Source organism: Lepidochelys olivacea (assembly GCF_965140295.1).
Source record: "Lepidochelys olivacea isolate rLepOli2 genome assembly, chromosome: 19".
In the NCBI taxonomy this organism is placed as follows: Eukaryota; Metazoa; Chordata; order Testudines; family Cheloniidae; genus Lepidochelys; species Lepidochelys olivacea.
This window is the reverse complement of record NC_140429.1, coordinates 19,137,415-19,159,889: the sequence shown is the minus strand read 5'-3', so window position 1 is coordinate 19,159,889 and position 22,475 is coordinate 19,137,415. Positions and strand designations below refer to the sequence as shown.

Below are 22,475 nucleotides of genomic sequence, written 5' to 3'. Positions count from 1 at the left end.
GGCGGTGGCGGGGGCCGTCGGGCGGTGGCGGGGGCCGGGGCCAGGAATGGGGCCGCTGGGCGGTGGCGGGGACCGTCGGGCGGGGGCCGGGAATGGGGCCGTCGGGCGGTGGCGGGGGCCGGGGCCGTCGGGCGGGGGCCGGGGGCCAGGAACGGGGCCGTCGGGCGGTGGCGGGGGCCGGGGCCGTCGGGCGGTGGCGGGGGCCGGGGCCGGGGCCATCGGGCGGTGGCGGGGGCCGGGGCCGGGAACGGGGCCGTCGGGCGGTGGCCGGGGCCGGTGACGGGAACGGGGCCGTCGGGCAGTGGCCGGGGACGGGGCCGGGGCCATCGGGCGGTGGCGGGGGCCGGGGCCGTCGGGCGGGGGCCGGTGAGGGGAACGGGGCCGTCGGGCAGTGGCGGGGGACGGGGCCGGGGCCATCGGGCGGTGGCGGGGGACGGGGCCGTCGGGCGGGGGCCGGTGAGGGGAACGGGGCCGTCGGGCAGTGGCGGGGGACGGGAACGGGGCCGTCGGGCAGTGGCGGGGGACGGGAACGGGGCCGTCGGGCGGTGGCGGGGGCCTGGGCCGTCGGGCGGTGGCGGGGGCCGGGGCCGGGAACGGGGCCGTCGGGCGGTGGCGGGGGCCGGGGCCGGGAACGGGGCCGTCGGGCGGTGGCGGGGGCCGGGGCCGGGAACGGGGCCGTCGGGCGGTGGCGGGGGCCGGGAACGGGGCCGTCGGGCGGTGGCGGGGGCCGGGGCCGGGAACGGGGCCGTCGGGCGGTGGCCGGGGCCGGTGACGGGAACGGGGCCGTCGGGCGGTGGCCGGGGCCGGTGACGGGAACGGGGCCGTCGGGCGGTGGCCGGGGCCGGGAACGGGGCCGTCGGGCGGGGGCCGGTGACGGGAACGGGGCCGTCGGGCGGGGGCCGGTGACGGGAACGGGGCCGTCGGGCGGTGGCCGGGGCCGGGAACGGGGCCGTCGGGCGGTGGCCGGGGCCGGGAACGGGGCCGTCGGGCGGTGGCGGGGGCCGGGGCCAGGAACGGGGCCGCCGGGCGGTGGCGGGGGCCGGGGCCAGGAACGGGGCCGTCGGGCGGTGGCGGGGGCCGGGGCCAGGAACGGGGCCGCCGGGCGGTGGCGGGGGCCGGGGCCAGGAACGGGGCCGCCGGGCGGTGGCGGGGGCCGGGGCCAGGAACGGGGCCGTCGGGCGGTGGCGGGGGCCGGGGCCAGGAACGGGGCCGCCGGGCGGTGGCGGGGGCCGGGGCCAGGAACGGGGCCGCCGGGCGGTGGCGGGGGCCGGGGCCGTCGGGCGGTGGCGGGGGCCGTCGGGCGGGGGCCGGGAATGGGGCCGTCGGGCGGTGGCGGGGGCCGGGGCCGTCGGGCGGGGGCCGGGGGCCAGGAACGGGGCCGTCGGGCGGTGGCGGGGGCCATCGGGCGGTGGCGGGGGCCGGTGACGGGAACGGGGCCGTCGGGCGGTGGCGGGGGCCGGGGCCGGGGCCGTCGGGCGGTGGCGGGGGCCGGGGCCGGGGCCGTCGGGCGGTGGCGGGGGCCGGGAACGGGGCCGTCGGGCGGTGGCGGGGGCCGGGAACGGGGCCGTCGGGCGGTGGCGGGGGCCGGGAACGGGGCCGTCGGGCGGTGGCGGGGGCCGGGGCCGGGAACGGGGCCGTCGGGCGGTGGCGGGGGCCGGGAACGGGGCCGTCGGGCGGTGGCGGGGGCCGGGAACGGGGCCGTCGGGCGGTGGCGGGGGCCGGGAACGGGGCCATCGGGCGGTGGCGGGGGCCGGGAACGGGAACGGGGCCGTCGGGCGGTGGCCGGGGCCGGGGCCGGGAACGGGGCCGTCGGGCGGTGGCGGGGGCCGGGGCCGGGAACGGGGCCGTCGGGCGGTGGCGGGGGCCGGGGCCGGGAACGGGGCCGTCGGGCGGTGGCGGGGGCCGGGGCCGGGAACGGGGCCGTCGGGCGGTGGCGGGGGCCGGGAACGGGGCCGTCGGGCGGGGGCCGGGGCCGGGGCCAGGAACGGGGCCGTCGGGCGGTGCCGGGGGCCGGGGCCAGGAACGGGGCCGTCGGGCGGTGGCGGGGGCCGGGGCCGGGAATGGGGCCGCCGGGCGGTGGCGGGGGCCGGGGCCGTCGGGCGGTGGCGGGGGCCGTCGGGCGGGGGCCGGGAACGGGGCCGTCGGGCGGTGGCGGGGGCCGGGGCCGTCGGGCGGGGGCGGGGGCCGGGGCCGTCGGGCGGGGGCGGGGGCCGGTGACGGGAACGGGGCCGTCGGGCGGTGGCCGGGGCCGGGGCCGGGAACGGGGCCGTCGGGCGGTGGCCGGGGCCGGTGACGGGAACGGGGCCGTCGGGCGGTGGCCGGGGCCGGTGACGGGAACGGGGCCGGGAACGGGGCCATCGGGCGGTGGCGGGGGCCGGTGACGGGAACGGGGCCGTCGGGCGGTGGCGGGGGCCGGTGACGGGAACGCGGCCGTCGGGCGGTGGCCGGGGCCGGGGCCGGGGCCGTCGGGCGGTGGCGGGGGCCGGTGACGGGAACGGGGCCGTCGGGCGGTGGCGGGGGCCGGTGACGGGAACGGGGCCGTCGGGCGGTGGCCGGGGCCGGTGACGGGAACGGGGCCGTCGGGCGGCCGGGCCGGCTGGGGGCCGCGGGGACGAGCCGCGCCTTGGGGCCGCTCGGGGGCGCGCGTGCGGCGGCGCGGGTAGCGGCGTTTCCCCGAGCCAGGGGCCGCGCGCGGCTCAGCGCCGCGTCCTGTGGGCGGAGCCCGGGGCCGCGCGGATGGGCGCGGGGGCGAGCCCGGGGCCGCGCAGGGCTCTGCCTGCGCGTGGCCGCCAATGGCCCTACGCACGGGCGGGGCGCTGTCGGCCAGGCTCGAGGGAGGAGGCGGGGCGGGGCCAGCGGGGGCGGGGCCTTCCGCCCTCCCCCCGCAGCGAGCAGGAGGCGGGGCCCGGCCGGGGCGGGGCCCGGGCGCGTAGAAGGGACTCGGATCACGTGGCGGGTGCCGGCCGCTGTCGGGCACGGTGTCCGGGTCACGTGGGTCAGCGGGTCACGTGGCGCGGGCGATGGCGGCTCCCGGGGAGCGCGGGGCGGGGGGCGCCGCCGAGGAGGCGTTTCTCACCTTCTACAGCGAGGTAGCTGCGCGCGGGCCGTCGCGGGCTCGGGGGCGGCCGCGCTGGGGCCCGGGGCGGCCCCTCGCCCGGAGCCGGGCCCCGCCAGGCCGCCGGGGCCGTTGGCAGCTGGCCCGCGAGGGGCTCGGCCGCGCCCTCCCGGCGCCGCGCGGGGCTCCTGGTTCCCGCCGGCCCCGCCCCCGCTGCCGGCCCGGGGCCGGGCCTGGGCCTCTGGCTGCGGCTCCTGCGTCCCGAAAAGCTGCGTGTCCGGTTCCGGGCCAGCGCGGGCCCTGCGGCGGGTGAGGCGGCGCCCCGGCGGGGGCCTCCCGCCGCCGCCTCCCGGCCTCGGCCACGCAGCCAGGCCCGGGCGCGAGGAGCACGGGGCGAGCGGCGGCGGGTGTCCGCGGACCCCGGGATCTCCGGTGACTCAGCGAGAGAGGCCACGCTGCAGCCCGGATGCGCCGCTTGCTTTTTCCTGGCCCGGGAAACGTTTCTTTTTAAAGTGGACTGCATCCTTGTGCTCCACCCCGCGGGCCCCCACCCCAGCCCAGCCCAGCCCACCAGATGGTAACTAACCAGTTCCCTGTGTCAGAGTCACACGATACTGTATTCGGCATTTATTAGATTCCAGGGTGTGCTGGCCACTGTCACAAAGTAGGAGATACACCGGAAGAATGCGTGTTACAGGGCAGCAGAGTGAAGAGTGTAAATCATGAGGACAGATGCAGGGTGCTGAGTCTCTGTCCCGAGCGCTCAAGGTGGCCTAAAAGTTTTCAGACTTAACCAAGCTGCTGGTGAGAGGGGTCTTTCCCTTCCTTGTCAAGAGGGGGCTCATCTCACTACCCTTGTTGCAAAGGACGGGGACCCTAATGTGCAATATTTTCGTTGTACATGCAGTACACTGTATTTTGAGGATCACACTCCGTGGGAATTGTACACTTCAGACAGCTCCCCCTTTTCACTATACCTGCGCTGAAAGTGGCTCTGTGTGTGCACGCCAAGCACTGCACCATTGCTGAGCCTGCTCCACCTCACCACTTGGCCTCTTAGACCATTTGCCATCCCACTCAGGTGAAGATGATTTCCTTCTCCCTCCCCCGTTAAGCTTTATCTTCACATAAACTTGTACCAGTTTAACATGAGCCACTGTTTGCCAGAAGCTGGTAATGGGTGACAGGGGATGGATCACTTGATTACCTGTTCTGTTCATTCCCTCTGAAGCACCTGGCATCGACCATGGTCAGAAGAGAGGATACTGGGCTAGATGGACCTTTGGTCTGACCCAGTATGGCCGTTCTTACGTTGTGCTGGTTTAACTTAAATTGATTTTTAAACTGGTTCATTTGAACCAATGTATATATGTGACAGGTTTCAGAGTAGCAGAAGTGAGCTGTAGCTCACGAAAACTTATGCTCAAATAAATTTGTTAGTCTCTAAGGTGCCACAAGTCCTCCTTCTCTTTTTGTAGGCATGTGGACGCTCTTATTTCGGTTTAGTTTAATCCTGTGGAGAAGAAAAAAATAGTAAGATGGACCAAAATTAGTCCACTCTTAAATAAATTTGCACATGCATTTGTGCCAGCTTAATTAAATCAGTTTAAAACCACACCTCTAGTTAAACCTGTGAAGGTTTGTGTGTAGATAAGACCTTAAGGGGCAGTTTATGTAGCTTAGAGAATGGTGAAGGCTGAAGCTGAGCAGCATTGTTAGGGTGTCAGGAATCAGGTGATACAGGGTTTAGGGCACAGCTGCTGAACAGGTTAGTGCAGGAAGAAGCAAAAGCAGTATCTGGACTGTTGTGGCTGCGAGGGGATAGAGAAGGTAAAGAGAGAGCATAGTTCTATAGCATTATGCAGTAAAAGAATAAAGTGAGCTGAGCAAATACCTGAGCAAGGAAAGGTCTCCACTGAACTGATGGCTGCAGACCTGAGTCTGGGTGGGATGTTGCGTAAGTTGCCTTTGAATGAAACCCTCTGTCATGGTGGCCATATGAGAATGCAGCTAATTATGTGGTGATCATTCAGTTAATCAAGTGTCCTCTCCAGGTGAAGCAGATCGAAAAGCGTGACTCTGTTTTAACGCCAAAAAACCAGATTGAGAGACTGACTCGACCTGGATCTTCCTATTTCAACCTGAATCCGTTTGAAGTAAGTCTGAGCCCTCTCCTTCTCATTGACTCCTACTTAGATCCTTGTGTACCTACTGGATATTTAATTACCATAGAAAAATACATCTAGGCATAGTCCCATATAGCAAGGGTTCACCAGATGGACTGTGTCCTCACGCTCCCTGCTCAGCCAAGAGGAGGCACAAGCTATACATGCACCTCCTGTTGGCAGGTTTCACTGGTATACTGTGTCACTGACAGACTTGGCAGGTTTATGGCTGGCATCTTTTGGGTGAGGGTGTAACACGACTGTCTCACCAACTTCTGGTCTTATCAGACTCTCGACTCCATTGGTATTTACTGTTTGTGCATATTAGTTTGGACATCTGAAGCAAAGCTTTAGAACAGATTACATAAAACTTTGTTCCCTGGAGCAATTTGCAGGGCAGTAAGTAAATTCAAGTCAGTTACCTATGGCACTTTAGAGGATCATCAAGGTGTGAGAAATTGGGGTGTGCCCCCTAGCTCTCAGTGCATCATGCATTCATGCTGTAACAAAGCCTTGAAGCTGTATTGTACATATAACAAGCATTAGCCTGAGCTGGCTCTTCTGAGCGTGCCTTTGTGCAAGATCTCCTGTTCCTGTCTCTAGCCTGAGAAACTCTCAGCCTTTTATGTTCCTGAGTTTGAGCTAAAAAGAAGCCCAGTTGCTCAGTCTGCCAGGGTGAATCTGCAGAATAGTTCTACACAGAATCCTGACACTTGGTTAGAAAGTGGACACATTTTTTCTGAAAACCCTGTGAAATCCAACAGCTGTACAGGGGTTTTCTCCATGGAATTAAAGTTAATTTCCAATTTATTTAATTAACATAATCCTCTGCAGTGCCTATAGACTCAAGAGTTGAGCTCGCACAGAAGTTCATTTCCCAGATCTTTCATTCAGAAGACCAGTTCATAAGAGAGATTTCCTAAATTCAAATGCAGCCTAATGGGCACTTCCTTGGACAAACTTCCAACCTCTGGACTGCTAGGCTGTCACTCAAGAACCAGGCAGTGAAACTCACCAGTCTGTTTTCATTTCAAGATGAGAAAAATGCATAAGTTAAACAAACCGTGTAAATGGTAAAGCCTGACATAGATGTTTGATCAGATCAAAAGTGATGTTAGTAATTTTGGGCAGGAAACAGATTGTTAAAAATGACTTAACCTGCCAGTATCTCACTGAATACTACCAGCTCTGATTTTCTATTCCAGACAAGTTGAGCTGTACTGCAGGGCTGAAACTGGAGTTAGCAGCTAAAGGTGGCTTCCTGGCACCTTTGCATCACTGAGATACTGGGGCCAGGTGGAGACTGGAACAGCAACATGTCCAGCCACGCCCCCTCTGACTGACTTTTTGTCCCTGTATGCCAGTGAAACAGGTGTTACAGGGCTGGGCCGCAGGGAACCTGACAATTGGTGCCTGTCATGAAACTCTCTCTGCTGTGGGTACTTCTAGGTACTACAGATGGATCCTGATGTCACAGATGAAGAAATAAAGAAGAGGTTCCGGCAGGTATGTGACCATTTTGTTGGTCTAGCTATGGTAGTGCCGAATGCCTCTGGAGGGACCTTGAGAACTTGAGCAAAGCTGGGTCAGCTGTGTGTGACCATAAGGAGAATGCCCATTAGCAGCTCTTGCTATTTATAGTGGCCGGGGTGTGAAGGCTGCAAGTTGCCGGGGAAATACTTTGCTGCAGAGCAGTGTGTGGCCAGGTCTGCGAAGAAACTGGTCTTGGTTTGACCAAGAGAGCGTTGAAGTGCCCAGTGCGTATTTATGTTTGCAAAGTCCATGACCCTGCCCTGCATGATGGATTGTATGTGTAGCTAAGGACTCCAGTGAGCACTTGACTTCCCAGTATTGTGGGAGAACAGGATGCGGTGAAGGGGATTCTACTCCAACTGTTGCATTGCATCTCCCCCAAGTACCCCTGTGGCCTGAGGAAATGAGCGTGGGGCTGGGAGTCAGGAAGCCCTGAGTTATTTCTCAATGTCTGTGACTTGCTGGCCTTAATTCTCTGCACTTTGCATCCCTTGCATAGAGAGGGTGTTCAGGCCTCTCAGCTGAAATATCCCATGCCCTAGAAATAACCTCACTGAGGAGCAGGGCATATCTGTGTGCAGCAGAGTTTTGAGCTAAGCCCAGTGAACAGAGGCCTCTGGAGCAGCGGGACTTAAGGAAGGGTGTTTGTTCTACAATCTGATCAGCACAAGCTAAGGACTGAGCATTCTGTTAGAATTCCTTTTATTGAGCTCTTGTGGATCTGCAGAATCATGATGCCCACCTCAAATTTAGCCCTAAAGCTGCCACTGGTTAGAATGTCCCCTTCAGATCTTTACTGATACTACACTGAGTGGTGGAAGCTCCAGTGAGTCAATTTTCTCTTCACTAGGAGAGAATCCTGTGCTATATAAGCAGTGTGATGCCTTTTTAGCTGATGCTTTTCTCCTGTCGGATGTCGTTTACCTCAGAAAGGGTCCTTTGTTTCCATGGAGGCATCTATGAAATATCCATTATCTGTAAAAATGATTATAATCTTGCAATACTTCTTCATTCTTTGTAGTTATCCATATTGGTGCATCCTGACAAAAATCAAGATGATGCTGAAAGAGCCCAGAAGGCCTTTGAAGGTAATACCCCTGACAATGTCACATATGGTGCTATTGTACTGGTGTTTCTCCTTAGCTGGTTTTGATGCTTTAGTTTATTAGATCAGGAGAGAGCTTGTTCTCTTCCCTGGGTGGTGAGGGGCTGCAAACTGGGCCTTGAGTGCAGATGTATTTGGAGAGAGAGAGAGAGAAATATAGCGAAGTGAGCTGTAGCTCACGAAAGCTTATGCTCAAATAAATTTGTTAGTCTCTAAGGTGCCACAAGTACTCCTTTTCTTTTTGCGAATACAGATTAACACGGCTGCTAGTCTGAAACCTATTCAGTATGCATCCGATGAAGTGAGCTGTAGCTCACGAAAGCTTATGCTCAAATAAATTGGTTAGTCTCTAAGGTGCCACAAGTCCTCCTTTTCTATTCAGTATGGTTACTTTCGCTTATAGCTGCAGAATTCCTCTAGGTGGCAGCAGTTGCTTTGTTACAGTCTGATAATACGGTGGTTTTCAAACTTTTTTTTTTTTCTGGCAACCCAGTTGAAGAAAATTGGTAATGCCTGCGACCCAATGGAGCTGGGGCAGAGGGATTTGGGGTGTGGGAGGGGCCTCAGGGCGGGGGCAGGGGGTTGGGTGCTGGAGGGGATCAGGGCTCTGGGCTGGGGGGTAGGGCTGGGGATGAGGCGTTTGGGATGCAGCAGGGGGCTTGGGGTTGGAGGGGGCTCAGGACTGGGGCAGGGGGTTGGGGTGCTGGCTTTCCTTGGGAGGCTCCCAGTAAGTGGCACAGCGAGGGTGCTAAGGCAGGCTTCCTACCTGTCCTGGCACCGCGGCCCACACTGCCCCCCGGAAGCAGCCAGCAGCAGGTCTGGCTCCTAGGCGGAAGCGCGCAAACAGCTCCATGTGGCTCTCTCCTGCAGATACCAACCCCCACAGCTCCTATTGGCTGGTTCCCAGCCAATGGGAGTTCGGAGCCTTTGCTCTGGGCGGGGACAGTGCATGGAGCCCCGTGGCGCTGACCCCCCCGCCCCCCCAGCCTAGGAGTCCGACCTGCTGCTGGCCACTTCCAGGGTGCAGTACGGTGTCAGAACAGGTAGGAACTAGCTTACCATAGCTGGGCAGCACTGCTGTTGGGACTTTTAATGGCCCAGTCGGTGGTGCTGACCAGAGTCTCTGCAACCCAGTACTGGGTCGTGACCCGCAGTTTGAAAACCACTGTGATAATAGACAAATTGAAACTCAAGTGGCTTATAGATCTAGTGGGACTTCTCTAACTGGAGTAGAAAAATATGTGGACTGTGTGTAGGGCAGTGTTGTGTGGGTTTTAGTCACACACTTTGCACTAAAGCCAGGAGGAGTCATGCAGCATAAAACTAACTGCCTAATGCTCTAAAACCCCACTACTTACTGGGACTGACAATTTCAAGCTTAATGAATCCTAATTGTGGCCCAAGGAAGGTCTTTGCCATTGGAATCTGTATTGATATTTCTTCTAGCTAGTCAAGTTGTGACTGACTTAGGAGATCCCTGGAAACAGTCTACAAAAGTCACGTAGTAGCTTAGACTAGTAGTGTTTTGTGAATATGTTTTTTATCAAATGGAAAAAAAAGTCCCATTCAATTACATCATGTAATGGCAGACAACTAAAAAGTGACAAGTTTTTAAAGTGCTTGTATACAAATGCTAGAAGTCTAAATAATAAGATGGGTGAACAAGAGTCTCTCATATTAAAGGAGGATATTGATATAATAGGCATCACAGAAACTTGGTGGAATGAGGGTAATCAACGGGGCACAGTAATACCAGGGTACCGAATATATCGGAAGGACAGAACAGGTCATGCTGGTGTGGGAGTGGCACTGTATGTGAGAGCACAGAATCAAATGAAGTAAAAATCTTAAATGAACCAAACTGTACCATAGAATCTCAATGGATAGTAATTCCGTGCTCTAATAATAAGAATAGAGAAATAGGGATATATTACTGACCAGGATGGTGATAGTGACTTTGAAATGCTCAGGGAGATTAGAGAGGCTATTAAAATAAAAAACTCAATAATAATGGGGATTTCAGCTATCCCCACATTGACTGGGTACATGTCACCTCAGGACGGGACGCAGAGATAGTTTTTTGACACCTTAAATGACTTTTTCTTGGAGCAGTTAGTCCTGGAACCCACAAGGGGAGAGGCAATTCTTGATATAGTCCTAAGTGGAGCACAGGATCTGGTCCAAGAGGTGAATATAGCTGGACCGCTTGGTAATCATGACCATAATATAATTAAACTTAACATCCCTGTGTCACGGAAAACGCCACAGCAGCCCAACACTGTAGGGAGACTGCACAAAAATAAGGAAGTTAGTGAAACAGAAATTAAAAGGTACAGTGTAAAAAGTGAAATCCCTGCAAGCTGCATGGAAACTTTTTAAAGACACCATGATAGAGGGTCAACTTAAATGTATACCGCAAATTAAAAAACATGGGAAGAGAACCAAAAAAGTGTCACTGTGGCTAAACAACAAAGTAAAAGAAGCAGTTAGAGGCAAAAAGACATCCTTTAAAAAGTGGAATTTAAATCCTAGTGAGGAAGATAGAAAGGAGCATAAACTCTGGCAAATGAAGTGTAAAATATAATTAGGAAGGCCAAAAAGGAATGTGAAGAACGGCTAGCCAAAGACCTAAAAAGTAATAACAATTTTTTTTTTTAAGTACATCAGAAGCAGGAAGCCTTCTAAACAACCAGTGAGGCCACTGGACGATCAAGAGGCTAAAGAAGCACTCAAGGATGATAAGTCCATTGTGGAGAAACTAAATGAATTCTTTCATCTGTCTTCATGGTTGAGGATGTGAGGGAGATTCCCAAACCTGAGCCACTCTTTTTAGGTGACAAAGCTGAGGAACTGTCCCAGACTGAGGTGTCATTAGAGGAGGTTTTGGAACAAATTGATAAACTAAACAGTAATAAGTCACCAGGACCAGATGGTATTCACCCAGGAGTTCTGAAGGAACTCAAATGTGAAGTTGCAGAATTACTAACTGTAGTCTGTAACCTATCATTTAAATCAGCTCCTGTACCAAATGAGTGGAGGATAGCCAATGCGATGCCTATTTTTAAAAAGGGCTCCAGAGATGATCCCGGCAATTAAACGCTGGTAGGCCTGACTTCAGTATCAGGAAACTGGTTGAAACTATAATAAAGAACAAAATTGTCAGACACGTAGATGAACATAATTTGTTGGGGAAGAGTCAACGTGTTTTTTGTAAAGGGAAATCATGCCTCACCAATCTACTAGAATTCTTTGAGGGGTTCAACGAGCATGTGGACAAGGGGGATCCAGTGGATATAGTGTACTTAGATTTTCAGAAAGCTTTTGACAGGGTCCCTCACCAAAGGCTCTTAAGCAAAGTAAGCAGTCATGGGATAAGAGGGAAGGTCCTCTCCTGGATTGGTAACTGGTTAAAAGATAGGAAACAAAGGGTAGGAATAAATGGTCGGTTTTCAGAATGGAGAGAGGTAAATAGTGGTGTCCCCCAGGAGTCTGTACTGGGCCCAGTCCTAGTCAACATATTCATAAATGATCTGGCAAAAGGGGTAAACAGTGAGGTGGCAAAATTTGCAGATAATACAAAACTACTCAAGATAGTTAAGTCCCAGGCAGACTGCGAAGAGCTACAAAAGGATCACTCAAAACTGGGTGACTGGGCAGCAAAATGGCAGATGACATTCAATGTTGATAAATGCAAAGTATTGCACATAGGAAAACATAATCCCAACTATACATATAAAATGATGTTGCCACTCAAGAAAGTGATCTTGGAGTCATTGTTGATAGTTCTCTGAAAATATCCACTCAATGTGCAGCAGCAGTCAAAAAAGTGAACAGAATGTTGGGAAACATTAAGAAAGGGACAGATAAGACAGAAAATATCATATTGCCTCTATATAAATCAATGGTACGCCCACATCTTGAATACTGCGTGCTGATGTGGTCGCCCCATCTCAAAAAAGATATATTGGAATTGGAAAAGGTTCAGAAAAGGGCAATAAAATGATAAGGGGTATGGAATGGCTGCCATAGATTAATAATGAGAAGAGATTAATAAGACTGGGACTTTTCAGCTTGGAAAAGAGATGACTAAAGGAGGATATGATTGAGATCTATAAAATCATGACTGGTGTGGAGGAAGTAAATATGGAAGTGTTATATATTCCTTCTCATAACATTCCTTCTCAGAACTAGGGGTCACCAAATGAAATTAATAGGCAGCAGGTTTAAAACAAAAGGAAGATTTTTTTCATACAGCACACAGTCAACGTGTGGAACTCTTTGCCAGAGGACGTTGTGAAGACCAAGACTATAACAGAGTTAAAACAACAACAACAACAAAAAACAACTAGATAAGTTCATGGAGGATAGATCCATCAATGGCTATTAGCCAGGATGGGCAGGGATGGTGTCCCTAGCCTGTTTGCCAGAAGATGGGAATGGGTGACGGGATGGATCACTTGATGATTGCCTATTCTGGTCATTCCCTCTGGGGCACCTGGCATTGGTCACTGTTGGAAGACAGGATACTCAGCTAGATGGACCTTCGGTCTGGCCACTCTTATGTTCTTATGTTCTTGTTAGCTGTGGACAAAGCATACAAGTTGCTGCTGGACCAGGAGCAAAAGAAGAGGGCCTTGGATGTGATACAGGCAGGGAAAGAATATGTGGAACATACTGTAAGTACTCCATGTGTGACAGCCCTTGGTGCTTAGAGAATTGTTGTCATTTAGTTGTACAGCACAATGTATGCTAAAGGCAGAACAGGTGAGCTGTCCAAAACCCAGAACAGATCTGTGCCCCAAGGAGCTACTGTCCAGGTGCATGAACAAGAACGAACTTTAGTTAAACACAAGTAATTGGGCTCAATACAGGGGTAACTAGGTGAAATGTAATGGCCTGCGATATACTCGAGGTCAGACTAGATGGTCTGATGTTCCCATTTGGCCTTAAACTCTAAGAATGAATGATACTGAACAAACACAGGGAGGCAGAAGGTGGTTAGAACTGGGTAGTGGGGCAGGTGGGTTTTGGGAAGAAGCCCTGTAAAGTGAGGGAGGGAGCTGAAAGGTAGGCTTAGTTATACACACACTAAACTTGAGAAACAGGCTGATAAGGGGAAACTCAGGGGCTCTCTAAACCAAGAAACTCTCATCTGTTCTGCTAGCGATTGTGGCAAACTTCTCAGTAGACTGGAACAAAGTGTGTGTGTATCTATATCTATCTAGAGCCACGCACTTGGGTATAATGTAAAACACAAATCCAGGTTAAGTTCTCTGCAAAACACCTACTTCCATGGGTGTGTCGGAGTTGCAGAATTAGCTGGACACCACTAACCGAACACCAATAAAATGCTCTTTCTGTTCTGATATTTGTTGCTCTTTAGGTGAAAGAGAAAAAGAAGTCGTTAAAGAAGGAAGGAAAGCCAACCAACGTAGAGGAGGATGATCCAGAATTAGTAAGTTGCATGAAAGCAGATATTTTTTGGGACTGTTTAAAGGGGCTGAAAGTCAAAGAGGAATCTGTTCTTGGCCCAATGTAGTTTTGAGTGATCCTTTCCCAGTCGTCCCATGCCAGTTTCTGGTAGTTGGAGGTTTAGGGACACCTGGAGCAGGGGTTGCATCTGTGACCATCTTGGCTAATAGCCATAGATGGACCTATCCTCCACGAACTTATCTAATTCTTTTTTTAACCCAGTTACACTTTGGCCTTCACAAAATCCCATGGCAACTGTGCATTGTGTGAAGAAGTACTTCATTTTGTTAGTTTTAAACCTGTTGGTTGTTTTATCAGGTGACCCTAGTTCTTGTGTTATGTGAAGGGATAAGTAACCCATCCCCATTCACTTTCTCCTTACCATTCATGATTTTGAAGACTCTGTCATATCAGCCCTTAGTTGTTTCTTTTCTAAACTGAACAGCCCCAGGCTCTTTAATCTCTCTTTGTATGGAAGCTGTTCTTCTAATCATTTTTGTCTCTATACCTTTTCCAATTCTAATATCTCTTCTTTGAGATGGGGCGACAAGAACGCCATTCAGTATTCAAGGTGTGGGCATACCATGGATTTATATATTGGTGTTATGATGTTTTCTGTCTTATTATTATCTATCTCTGTCCTAATGGTTCCTAACATTGTTAGCTTTTTTGACTGCCGCTGCACATTAAGTGGATGTTTTCAGAGAACTATCCACAATGACTCCAGGCTAGAGGTCAACTAGGTGATCGCAGTGGTTCCTTCTGACTTTGAAATCTGAGACTATTATTTTATTTCTACAATGATACAGAAACATTTGTCTGTGACTTTGAAGAGTGTACAGCATTACAGAGAGACTGATTAGAGAGTATGCTATATAACCATGATGGCTCTTGCTGGGCATGTAAGCTCCTCTCTAAAAGGAATGCAATTAATTGTGTAGGTTTAGTATCTTTATCTCCAGCATTAATACCCTGTTAGAGGTCTGAATGCTTCACTCATTTAGGCCTTTATTGTTTGGCCAATATCTCATTTCACTGTGTTTCTAGTACTGAATAGCTCTGTGTCACTGTACTTTGTGCACTAGAATAGTGACATCCTTGATGTCAGCAGAAATATGTAAAGCTTTGGGGGGACTCGGAGCCCTTGCTAACACTATGGGCTACAATAAATTTTTGGCTTGGATAGCCTCTTCCAAACCAAATGTGTCCTCAGCTGCTATTCCAGTAATACTCAGACCTCGGGGGTTCAGGAGCCAAATCAGTGAGATCAGCATTACCCAACAGAGTCACGCTAGTGTGAATGACGGGGGAAATGTTTAGTTTATATACACACATAGTATTCGCACAGCAAATAAGTTAATAGCTTAGTGCAAGTTGATACCTTAATTGGTTAATAACATAGTATAAGCATCTTGATTGGTTAATAACTCAGATTGGTTAATAATTGAATCACACAATGTTTTAATATGTGCTGCAAAGAGCCACAGGAGACAGGTTAAAGAGCCACGTGCAGCTCGAGAGCCAGTCTGAGTATCACTGCTGTAAACAATGGCATTACATGATAGCAAAAAATACTCGATGTAAGTTCCTTCTTCATCACTAGATTTTTACAAAGTGAAAGCCAGAGGTGTTCATGGCTCTAACAGGGCTTTGGGGGATGCTCAGTCAGTGAGCTCACAAAGAAGTCTGTTTCAATAGGTATTTGGAAACTAAAGGATATTCTACAGTTTCAGTTTTTTGTTCTTACAAAGGGACTTTCTGTTGACAGCTAATAAAGAGCCCTTAGTGAAGTGCCACTGTTTACTTTCCATTTGTTTCTAGAAGTTCCTTGCTATGTATGCTTGTTATTAAAGGTTCTTTTATTTAAATCCAGGTTTCCCATTTTTCAGCATGTTTTGTTTTTTTTAGTGTAGAATGATTTTGCAGTGAAGTCCATAATACCGGGGTAGTGACCTCATGTTCTTTCCATAGCAGCAGTCAAGACTACATTGCAGGACTCAACAGAAGGGTAGCAGGGCTTGTGAGTGAGAGCTTTGATTCTGACTCTGCTTTAGTAATAGCAAGTGGGGGGAAAAAAGACCATGTCAGGCTAACAAAGAGCTCTTTTCTGATGCAGGCCATAATGTGAGATGACTCCTCCCTGTCCCCATTAGGTTGGGTTGCTATTAAGGTGGGCTGCCTTGAAAATAAGAGAGCGTTACAATTTTTTGAGCATTAAAATTCTATCCTGTGGGCCTCCAGAAGGTACATGATTCTGACCTTGGGTGATACTTGGCTCTCTTGCTGTGGGAGGAGGTGCTGGGTAGGGATGTTGGGCAGAGTGGCTTTGTGGGGCAATACCCAGCCCCTGCATGCTTTCCCCTCTCTTTCCCACCAACGATGGAACTGAAGTGGGGTGCACTTCTTCACTCCAGCCAACCTTACCCAATAGGCTGTGTTACCAGAGTGTTTCTGTGCAGCATTATCCCATTCCCCTGGCTCTGCAGCTGCTGGCAACAGGGATCCTGATGTAAAGGGTAATTGTCCCCCTAGCAAGGGAAGGCTGGAGTGGCCTGCTGACCTGTCAGCTCCTGTGGAAGTCAATGGAAATGTATTAACTTGGATGCCAAGAGTTGAGCTTTTGTGCCACACCACATTGATTAACGCCTCTTAACTATGGGTCTCATATGGAGCTTCTTGTCCCTAATAACCCATGGATGCTAGACTGTAGAACTGAAGGGCTAGTGTAAAACAGAGGCTTACGTAACCACATTACGATGCATTATGTTGTTGAAATAAAGTTCTGTTGCTTACAGTTCAAACAGGCTGTGTACAAACAGACAATGAAGCTCTTTGCTGAACTGGAAATTAAAAGGAAAGAGAGAGAAGCTAAAGAGATGCATGAAAGGTATGACAACATTGGAGTTCCATCTGTGTGAATGAGGATCTTTTTTCAAGTTTACTGAGAAGAAACAATGTGTCATGACTGCAGAATTCTGTCTGTAAATTTATGGTGTGGAGACTTGGTTCGTAAAGACAATGTTATTTTAAACTGAGGATGCTGGCATTTCCCAGAGGAACAATTAAATAAATTGGCGCATATGTTTGTATGCAAGTAGTGTGCAAAGGGCTAAATTCCTAATGTTAATTATGTGCCTGAAATCTTTTGGGTGTTGTGTGGTGTCATTTGGTGACATCCATGTCCTGGTGGCTCACCAGTCAGTGTTTTATATGGTCTAGTATATATATGTTCTGCCGTTTTCATCTGTATGGTTTGCAAGTAGGTCTTGTGTCAATAATGCTACCTTCAGTTGCACTTTTCTTCTACTAGATGCTTAGAAGTGAGTATTTCTTCCATCTGTTCTGATAAAAAGTTAGTCTCCCCTTTGCAGTCAGAACAGATGTCTCAGATGTCTCTGTGGTGAGGGGTTTTGTGTGTCTTTTTAATGTAGATGCTGGTTGGTCCATAACTATTGCTTTATGACCTCTTGTACAGGAAGCGACAGAGAGAGGAGGAAATTGAGGCTCAAGAGAAAGCCAAGCGAGAGCGAGAATGGCAGAAGAACTTTGAGGTAATCTGCAGCATAACCAGTTGCCACCTGCATTTAGGGAGTCATATCTGCTCTTGGGTAGGCTGCAGAGCATGTACATGAAGAACAAGGAAGGTCATCCCATTTTGTTGAAGACACGAGGCACTCCAAGTAGGCACGTTTTAGTGAAGGATCCTACAGGAACCTGTTTACTGCCTTATTGATGGGCAGGAACTACCCCCTTGCGTGTCTCATGAGTACTGAAGGGTGTCTCACAGCCAAGGGAAAGGATGTGATCCCTGCTCCTTCTGAGAGTAGATGTCTGGTGAATTGCAGTCCAGTGTCTTTCACCTCCAGGTCACCGACTGATACCTACCCCAAGTCAGGAGATTGGGTTGCCTCTGAGCCCAGGTCATTGGTGACCAATAAGAGTTAACCTCTGATGGCTGTTCAACAACCAGTGTGGAATTGGAATTAGTCGGTGGGTCCCAGGCTAGTTTCAGGTGGTTAGGTGTTCACATCACAAAAATTGCCATCTCAATTTGCTGAGATTGACAGAGACGCATAGTATCAAAGACCAAAGGGGGGCAGAGGTGGAGCTCCCCTCTGGGTATGCTAATGTTGGGAACTGGAGTGATTGACACACCCCCACACCTCCCTCTAGCTGGGAGAGAAGGTTTAGAGACAGAAGAGCATGTGAATTCTTGGTCAGAGCATGTGTGTGTGATTGGAGTGGAGACCCTTGCTGAGGTTGTTTCAGGTTTCTTGTTTCTAGGAGAGATTCTCCTTTGAGTTCTCAGTGCTGCAAGACAAATGTTTTTGCTTTAAATGAGATTGGGACCCGGAAAGTGACCCTGAAAATGGCACCCTAAAATTCCATGTTTCTCTGAATCCATTTCAAACCCACTGAGTTCACAAATAAAAAGCTCTTCCTGGCAGCCAGTGGTATATGCTCCTGCTGGTCACTTGAGGCTCTTTCTGGCATGTGCATTAACACCAGCAACAAAGGTCTGGCAATCGGAATGTAGTGAACCATTCTGGCCTGAGAGCCAGAGGGGAATCCAGCTTCCCTCCCAGAGCTGTGAGGCTCTGCAGGGCAATTTAACCTCATTTTGTGTTACTGAAGCCAGTATCTCTGACAGCTTCACATAGGGAGCAGGTCTACAGAACAGGAAGAACTGCGTTTATTCAATTGCATTCCAGACAATAACTGCACTTTATATGTAAACTTGACCCAGGTTTGTATTTTAGAATGGATTCACTCCTGCTGCATCTCCATTTGACTCGTTAGTGTTTGTTCATGTATGTCTTGCTTTCCTCTCTGCTGCCTCATGGTTCTGTCTGAGTCTGCTTCCTGGAATTCCAGGAGTCAGGAAAGGAAAGGATCGGTTAGTGCCTTGTCTGTCCCTGGACAGTGAGAGATGGTTTCCTATGTTGTCAGATGCCACCAATGTGGTGCTCTGCTCTGTTCAATGTTGATAACAGTCGGCTGCGTGCGTGCGTTCCCTCTGTGTGCTGCCCCGGCTCTGCGCAGATAGCTGACACAGTAGACCCCGAGAGAACCCCCAATGACCACAGACGAGTGGCACCCGGCCAGGTTTATTGTCAAACGAAGCACAGTAATAGTTTCCCACAGACTCTACAGAACATACTACGAATGTGTGCCCCCTGACAACGGACCGGCTCAGTCAGCGGTGAGACTCTCCACTGCCCCCTAGGCCAGACAAAGACATCCCCTCAGGGGTGCATTCTTGTACACAGGTACAAACAAGTTACACATCACTCCTGAGGCATCGAGGTACAACCCCTCTGCGTGTTGGGGTGCTGCCTCTCTCCTGGTACATGTTGATTTGAACAAATGAGTCTATCCATCATATTATCCTTTTGACCCTGTCTTTTAGGATGGGTCAGCCTGGTCCTCGTTATTTCTGTGGAATGTGTTTGTACCAGACTGTTCTGGTGCCATCCTGGCACCTGTTTATCCTATTAGTGCTTGATCCTCTTTAGATATGTGTATACGTCCAATTAGCAGCCTTCTTCTTGCCAACTTTTGTGAGCAGGGCCTGCCTCTGGCTCGCAGCTTAACTTTGCTTTATGTTAGCAAAGTCTTGACCATTCCTTTGGTTCAGGCCTCAGGCTAATGCTGGGCCTCTGATACAAGGCTTATGTTTCAGGACCTCATCTTACTACATCCTACAGGGCATTTGGCAGGGTTTGGCCAAGACATTTTGAGGTGACCTGCAAAGGAGGAGCCCTGGAGAGTTGTCTCTTTGGCTGGCCTGAAAGTTCTCTCAACTTTTCCTGCTGTGTTTTTATGTAAAAAATTCAGATTCTGTCATGTGAATTTTGTTCTATGGGCACCTGAAGAACTGAGAGGGCTCTGACATCATCAATATAACAGAAATGCAACTGAATAATTGAAAGAAGGGATTTTTATTCAGACAGTTGAAAACTCTGGTTTTGTTTAAACCATTTAATTCAGACAGCCTGCAGACACTTGTGAGAAAAGCTCTTTGCTCAAGATTCAGCTCTTTACCTATTCAATTATGGGCCAGCAGAGTCCCCAGCCCAAACTGGGAAGCAAGTCTAGAGATTCTGGATATTGGTAGGATTAAAAGCAAGAGGAAAAAAATGCTTTTAAAAAGCTCCGAATCCTTTTTGGATATTAGCAACAACAGGCACGGTCGCCCATTCTGTGCAGGTCACCATCCCTAACCGAGACTGGGGGGTGCGGCTGTGGAATTGCCAGCTTGGTACTTGTGGCCCTTTCCCTAATGTCTATTTTCTGGTACTTTTGTCCCTTTCTGTGCTCCTCCTTGTCTTCTGAGTTGGTCTGGATCAGCTGTATTGTCTATTTCCACCCCAAGGGGCTTTCTACGATATGCCCCCTCCTGCATTTCCAAATGCTCACAGCTTTATTTTACAACAATTCTAGTTAAAGTTGGAGCGTGTGGCTCAGTGGGGGCTATTTAGGCCTGGCTTGAGAGTTTAGCCGTTTACAGTGATCATTATGAAGAACAAGCAGGTCAGAACATCCCACCATGCTCATGCAGACTCTGAAAATTCTCATTCACACCGATTCCAAGCCTGGAAAGTTTCCCGCAGTTGGGAGTATGTGAATCAGGGGCCTAGATTGGAAGCAGTTGTGCAGCTTTCTCCAGGCAGGGAGCTGGGGCTGCTGCTCTGCGAGGATGCGCAGGGTTTTCAGCCTGAGGCCCAACGCGTCCGCATTCGTCCATGCCCGCTTTCGGTACTAGTTTAACCATCTGTGTAGAAACTATTCTAGTTAAATCAGGCCAACCTCCTAGGGTGGCTGCAGTTATTCAGGTATGGAGGTGCCCCACTCTGGTATAGCTCATTTCCCCTAATGGGTGGAAATGAGTAATACTGGCTTAAGTCTTTTCATACCAGGAAACCCTAGGGGGTGCATAACTGGCACCCTAGGGGGTTGCTCTGATTTAACTGTTGTGGTTAAAAAGTCATCCCTGAATTGAAATATTTAAATTGGTACAAAATCTGTCTAGACCTGCCTAAGTTCAGGAGGGCCCAGAGGCCATAATCAGTACACTGAGGCAGACTCAGTGCTTGCTCTGCTTGCTGCATGCTGCTCAGATGATGTGAAGGAAACACCCACCCACCAGGACACTCCTTGTTCTGTCCCACTGTCTGGGCCTTCAGCCTGTTGGCTAATAGGAGCAAGGTCTGTGGGGTGTGCTCTTGGCCCCGCTTGAGGCTGGTCTTGCTTACCCACCTTCCAGTCATGTCCTAGAGCTAGCAGAGGAGGAGAGTAAAACATACTGCCAAGAGCCCTTCCTCCACCACACCTCTGTAATGGGGATGGCTTGGGAAGGGGGTGGTGTGAAGAAAGGAGGAAGGGAGAGACTGAAAAAGTGGTGTCTGGGGTGGAGGTTAATGCTGAGGCTCTACTGGGATGTGGGGTGGAGGGTGGGGAAAGGCTGAGAGCTGTGACCAAGGACTCAACAGGGGCTTGGTTCTTGGATGATTAATCAGTGATTTAAGGCAGAGATGGGAAGTGAGGTTTCTTGTTCGCTTTGTGCTAATGAGGATTTGATGGCCCCAATTACTGCTGCAAACCCCTGGCTGGTCTTTGCTAGAGCAAGACACCAACATACTTCTCTTGCACTGGGAGGTTGGAAACCTGCCAGCAGCTACTCTTGTTCATATTCTTGTTCATCTGCTCTTCTCAGTCCCTGTCTGCTGTCCAATGGCCTTCAAGCAGCTGGCAGTCATCTGCACTCTTGATAGGGCAGTAGTCCCCAAACTTTTTCAGTTTTGGCTCCCCCCCACCCCCCACCTGGTCTGCACCCCACTTAAAAGCTGTGGTCAGGAGCCGGGGCTGAGAGCAGGGCCAGGTGGTGCTCCCTCCCCACTCCCTGTGGGGGCTGGCCGAGGACCCCCCCGGTGCCCTTTGAACATTCCTCCGTGCCGCCTTTGGGAGGGGGATGCACCCCACAGTTTGGGGACCACTGTACTAGGGGATCTCTGTGGGGAGTCCCCTCTGCTGGGTGAAGAGGAAAATGCCAGCAATCTGCTAGAGTTGGTAGGACGTGACCCATTCTTGTCTCTTGTTAACCCTTCCTCCTCCTTTGTCCTGTTCAGGAGAGTCGGGATGGCCGTGTGGACAGCTGGAGAAACTTCCAGGCAAATACAAAAGGGAAGAAAGAAAAGAAAAACAGGACCTTCCTGAGACCCCCCAAAGTAAAAATGGAGCAGCGCGAATGAGTCCAGCAGCAGCTATGCACGAGCAAGTCTCCTCAGCCCCTCCCTGCTTTTAAGGACTTATTGGCCTCTAGAATAATACTTGCTTTTTAGTAGATTGCTTGGTTCCAGTACAACTGAATATTGGTCAAAGTATTTTTTGTACTCTGTACATTTGAATTAGGATCGTGGTATAAAATCAGTCATGAACCAGCTGCTCGTAAAATAACTGGCTTAGGAGGGTCCCGCTGTTGTTACTGTCCTGTTTGTTTGCAGCCCTGTAATTTAATGTTTTGTACTTCAGAGATTGTGTTGTTCCACCACCTTCATGTATAGTTTTGTGAGAGTCGAATTAAACAAGATGCTTGAAATGGTGCCCGGCACCTTCCCGGGCCTCGTCCTTCTCAGCAAGTCAAACTTCGGAAAGATCTCTACCAGCCAGGGGTCATTTGCCAGCCCGACACGGGTGGGGAGCTTGAGCCTGACTTGGAGTTGTGCAGTTAAGTCTTCTGCAGTTCCCCACCAAAGTGCGTGGTGCTGAAAGCCACCCCCTGTGTGTGATTCCTAAACTGCAATCTCCTGGCTCTCCAGTTCAGAGCTCTGGGAATCTCAGACTTGCTAGTCACCTTCTGTAAAGAAAAAACTCTCTGTTCTGTATGTAAAATAAATTTTTACCCAGGTTATTTGATTCTTGCTCAGAATTATTCCAAAGATGCAAATTTGAGCTGTTGAGGGAGAACATGAGCTTCTGGTACTTGGCACTTCTTTGCTTGGTGTGAATGCTTCCTCAGGCCAGCTCCTGCTCCAGCACCTGCTTGCAAACTCATTAGATGGTCACTATAGAAATTGCTATGACTTGACTCTAGAGCGTGGAGATCCCTTCTCCAAGTCACTACTTTGGCACTTCATTCCATAAG

General features: G+C 51.6%; 1 protein-coding gene across 1 annotated transcript; it reads left to right on the top strand.

The window, feature by feature from the left end:
• The first annotated feature begins 2,933 nt into the window (after nt 1-2,933).
• On the top strand, nt 2,934-22,241 carry DNAJC8 (DnaJ heat shock protein family (Hsp40) member C8). Its single transcript, XM_084652456.1, has 9 exons — nt 2,934-3,089; nt 5,110-5,211; nt 6,670-6,726; nt 7,775-7,841; nt 12,440-12,534; nt 13,242-13,313; nt 16,126-16,217; nt 16,806-16,881; nt 21,460-22,241. Exons 1-9 carry the CDS (start codon nt 3,021-3,023, stop codon nt 21,580-21,582), a joined length of 753 nt encoding a protein of 250 aa, XP_084508582.1. The 5' UTR covers nt 2,934-3,020; the 3' UTR covers nt 21,583-22,241.
• The last annotated feature ends 234 nt before the right edge of the window (nt 22,242-22,475 follow it).

Bases quoted from the DNA above. Each gene is read 5' to 3' on its own strand.
- DNAJC8 (XM_084652456.1), top strand. From the start codon at position 3,021: ATGGCGGCTCCCGGGGAGCGCGGGGCGGGGGGCGCCGCCGAGGAGGCG. The intron at 3,090-5,109 runs GTAGCTGCGCGC...TGTCCTCTCCAG, and splicing joins TTCTCACCTTCTACAGCGAG to GTGAAGCAGATCGAAAAGCG. The intron at 12,535-13,241 runs GTAAGTACTCCA...GTTGCTCTTTAG, and splicing joins AAGAATATGTGGAACATACT to GTGAAAGAGAAAAAGAAGTC.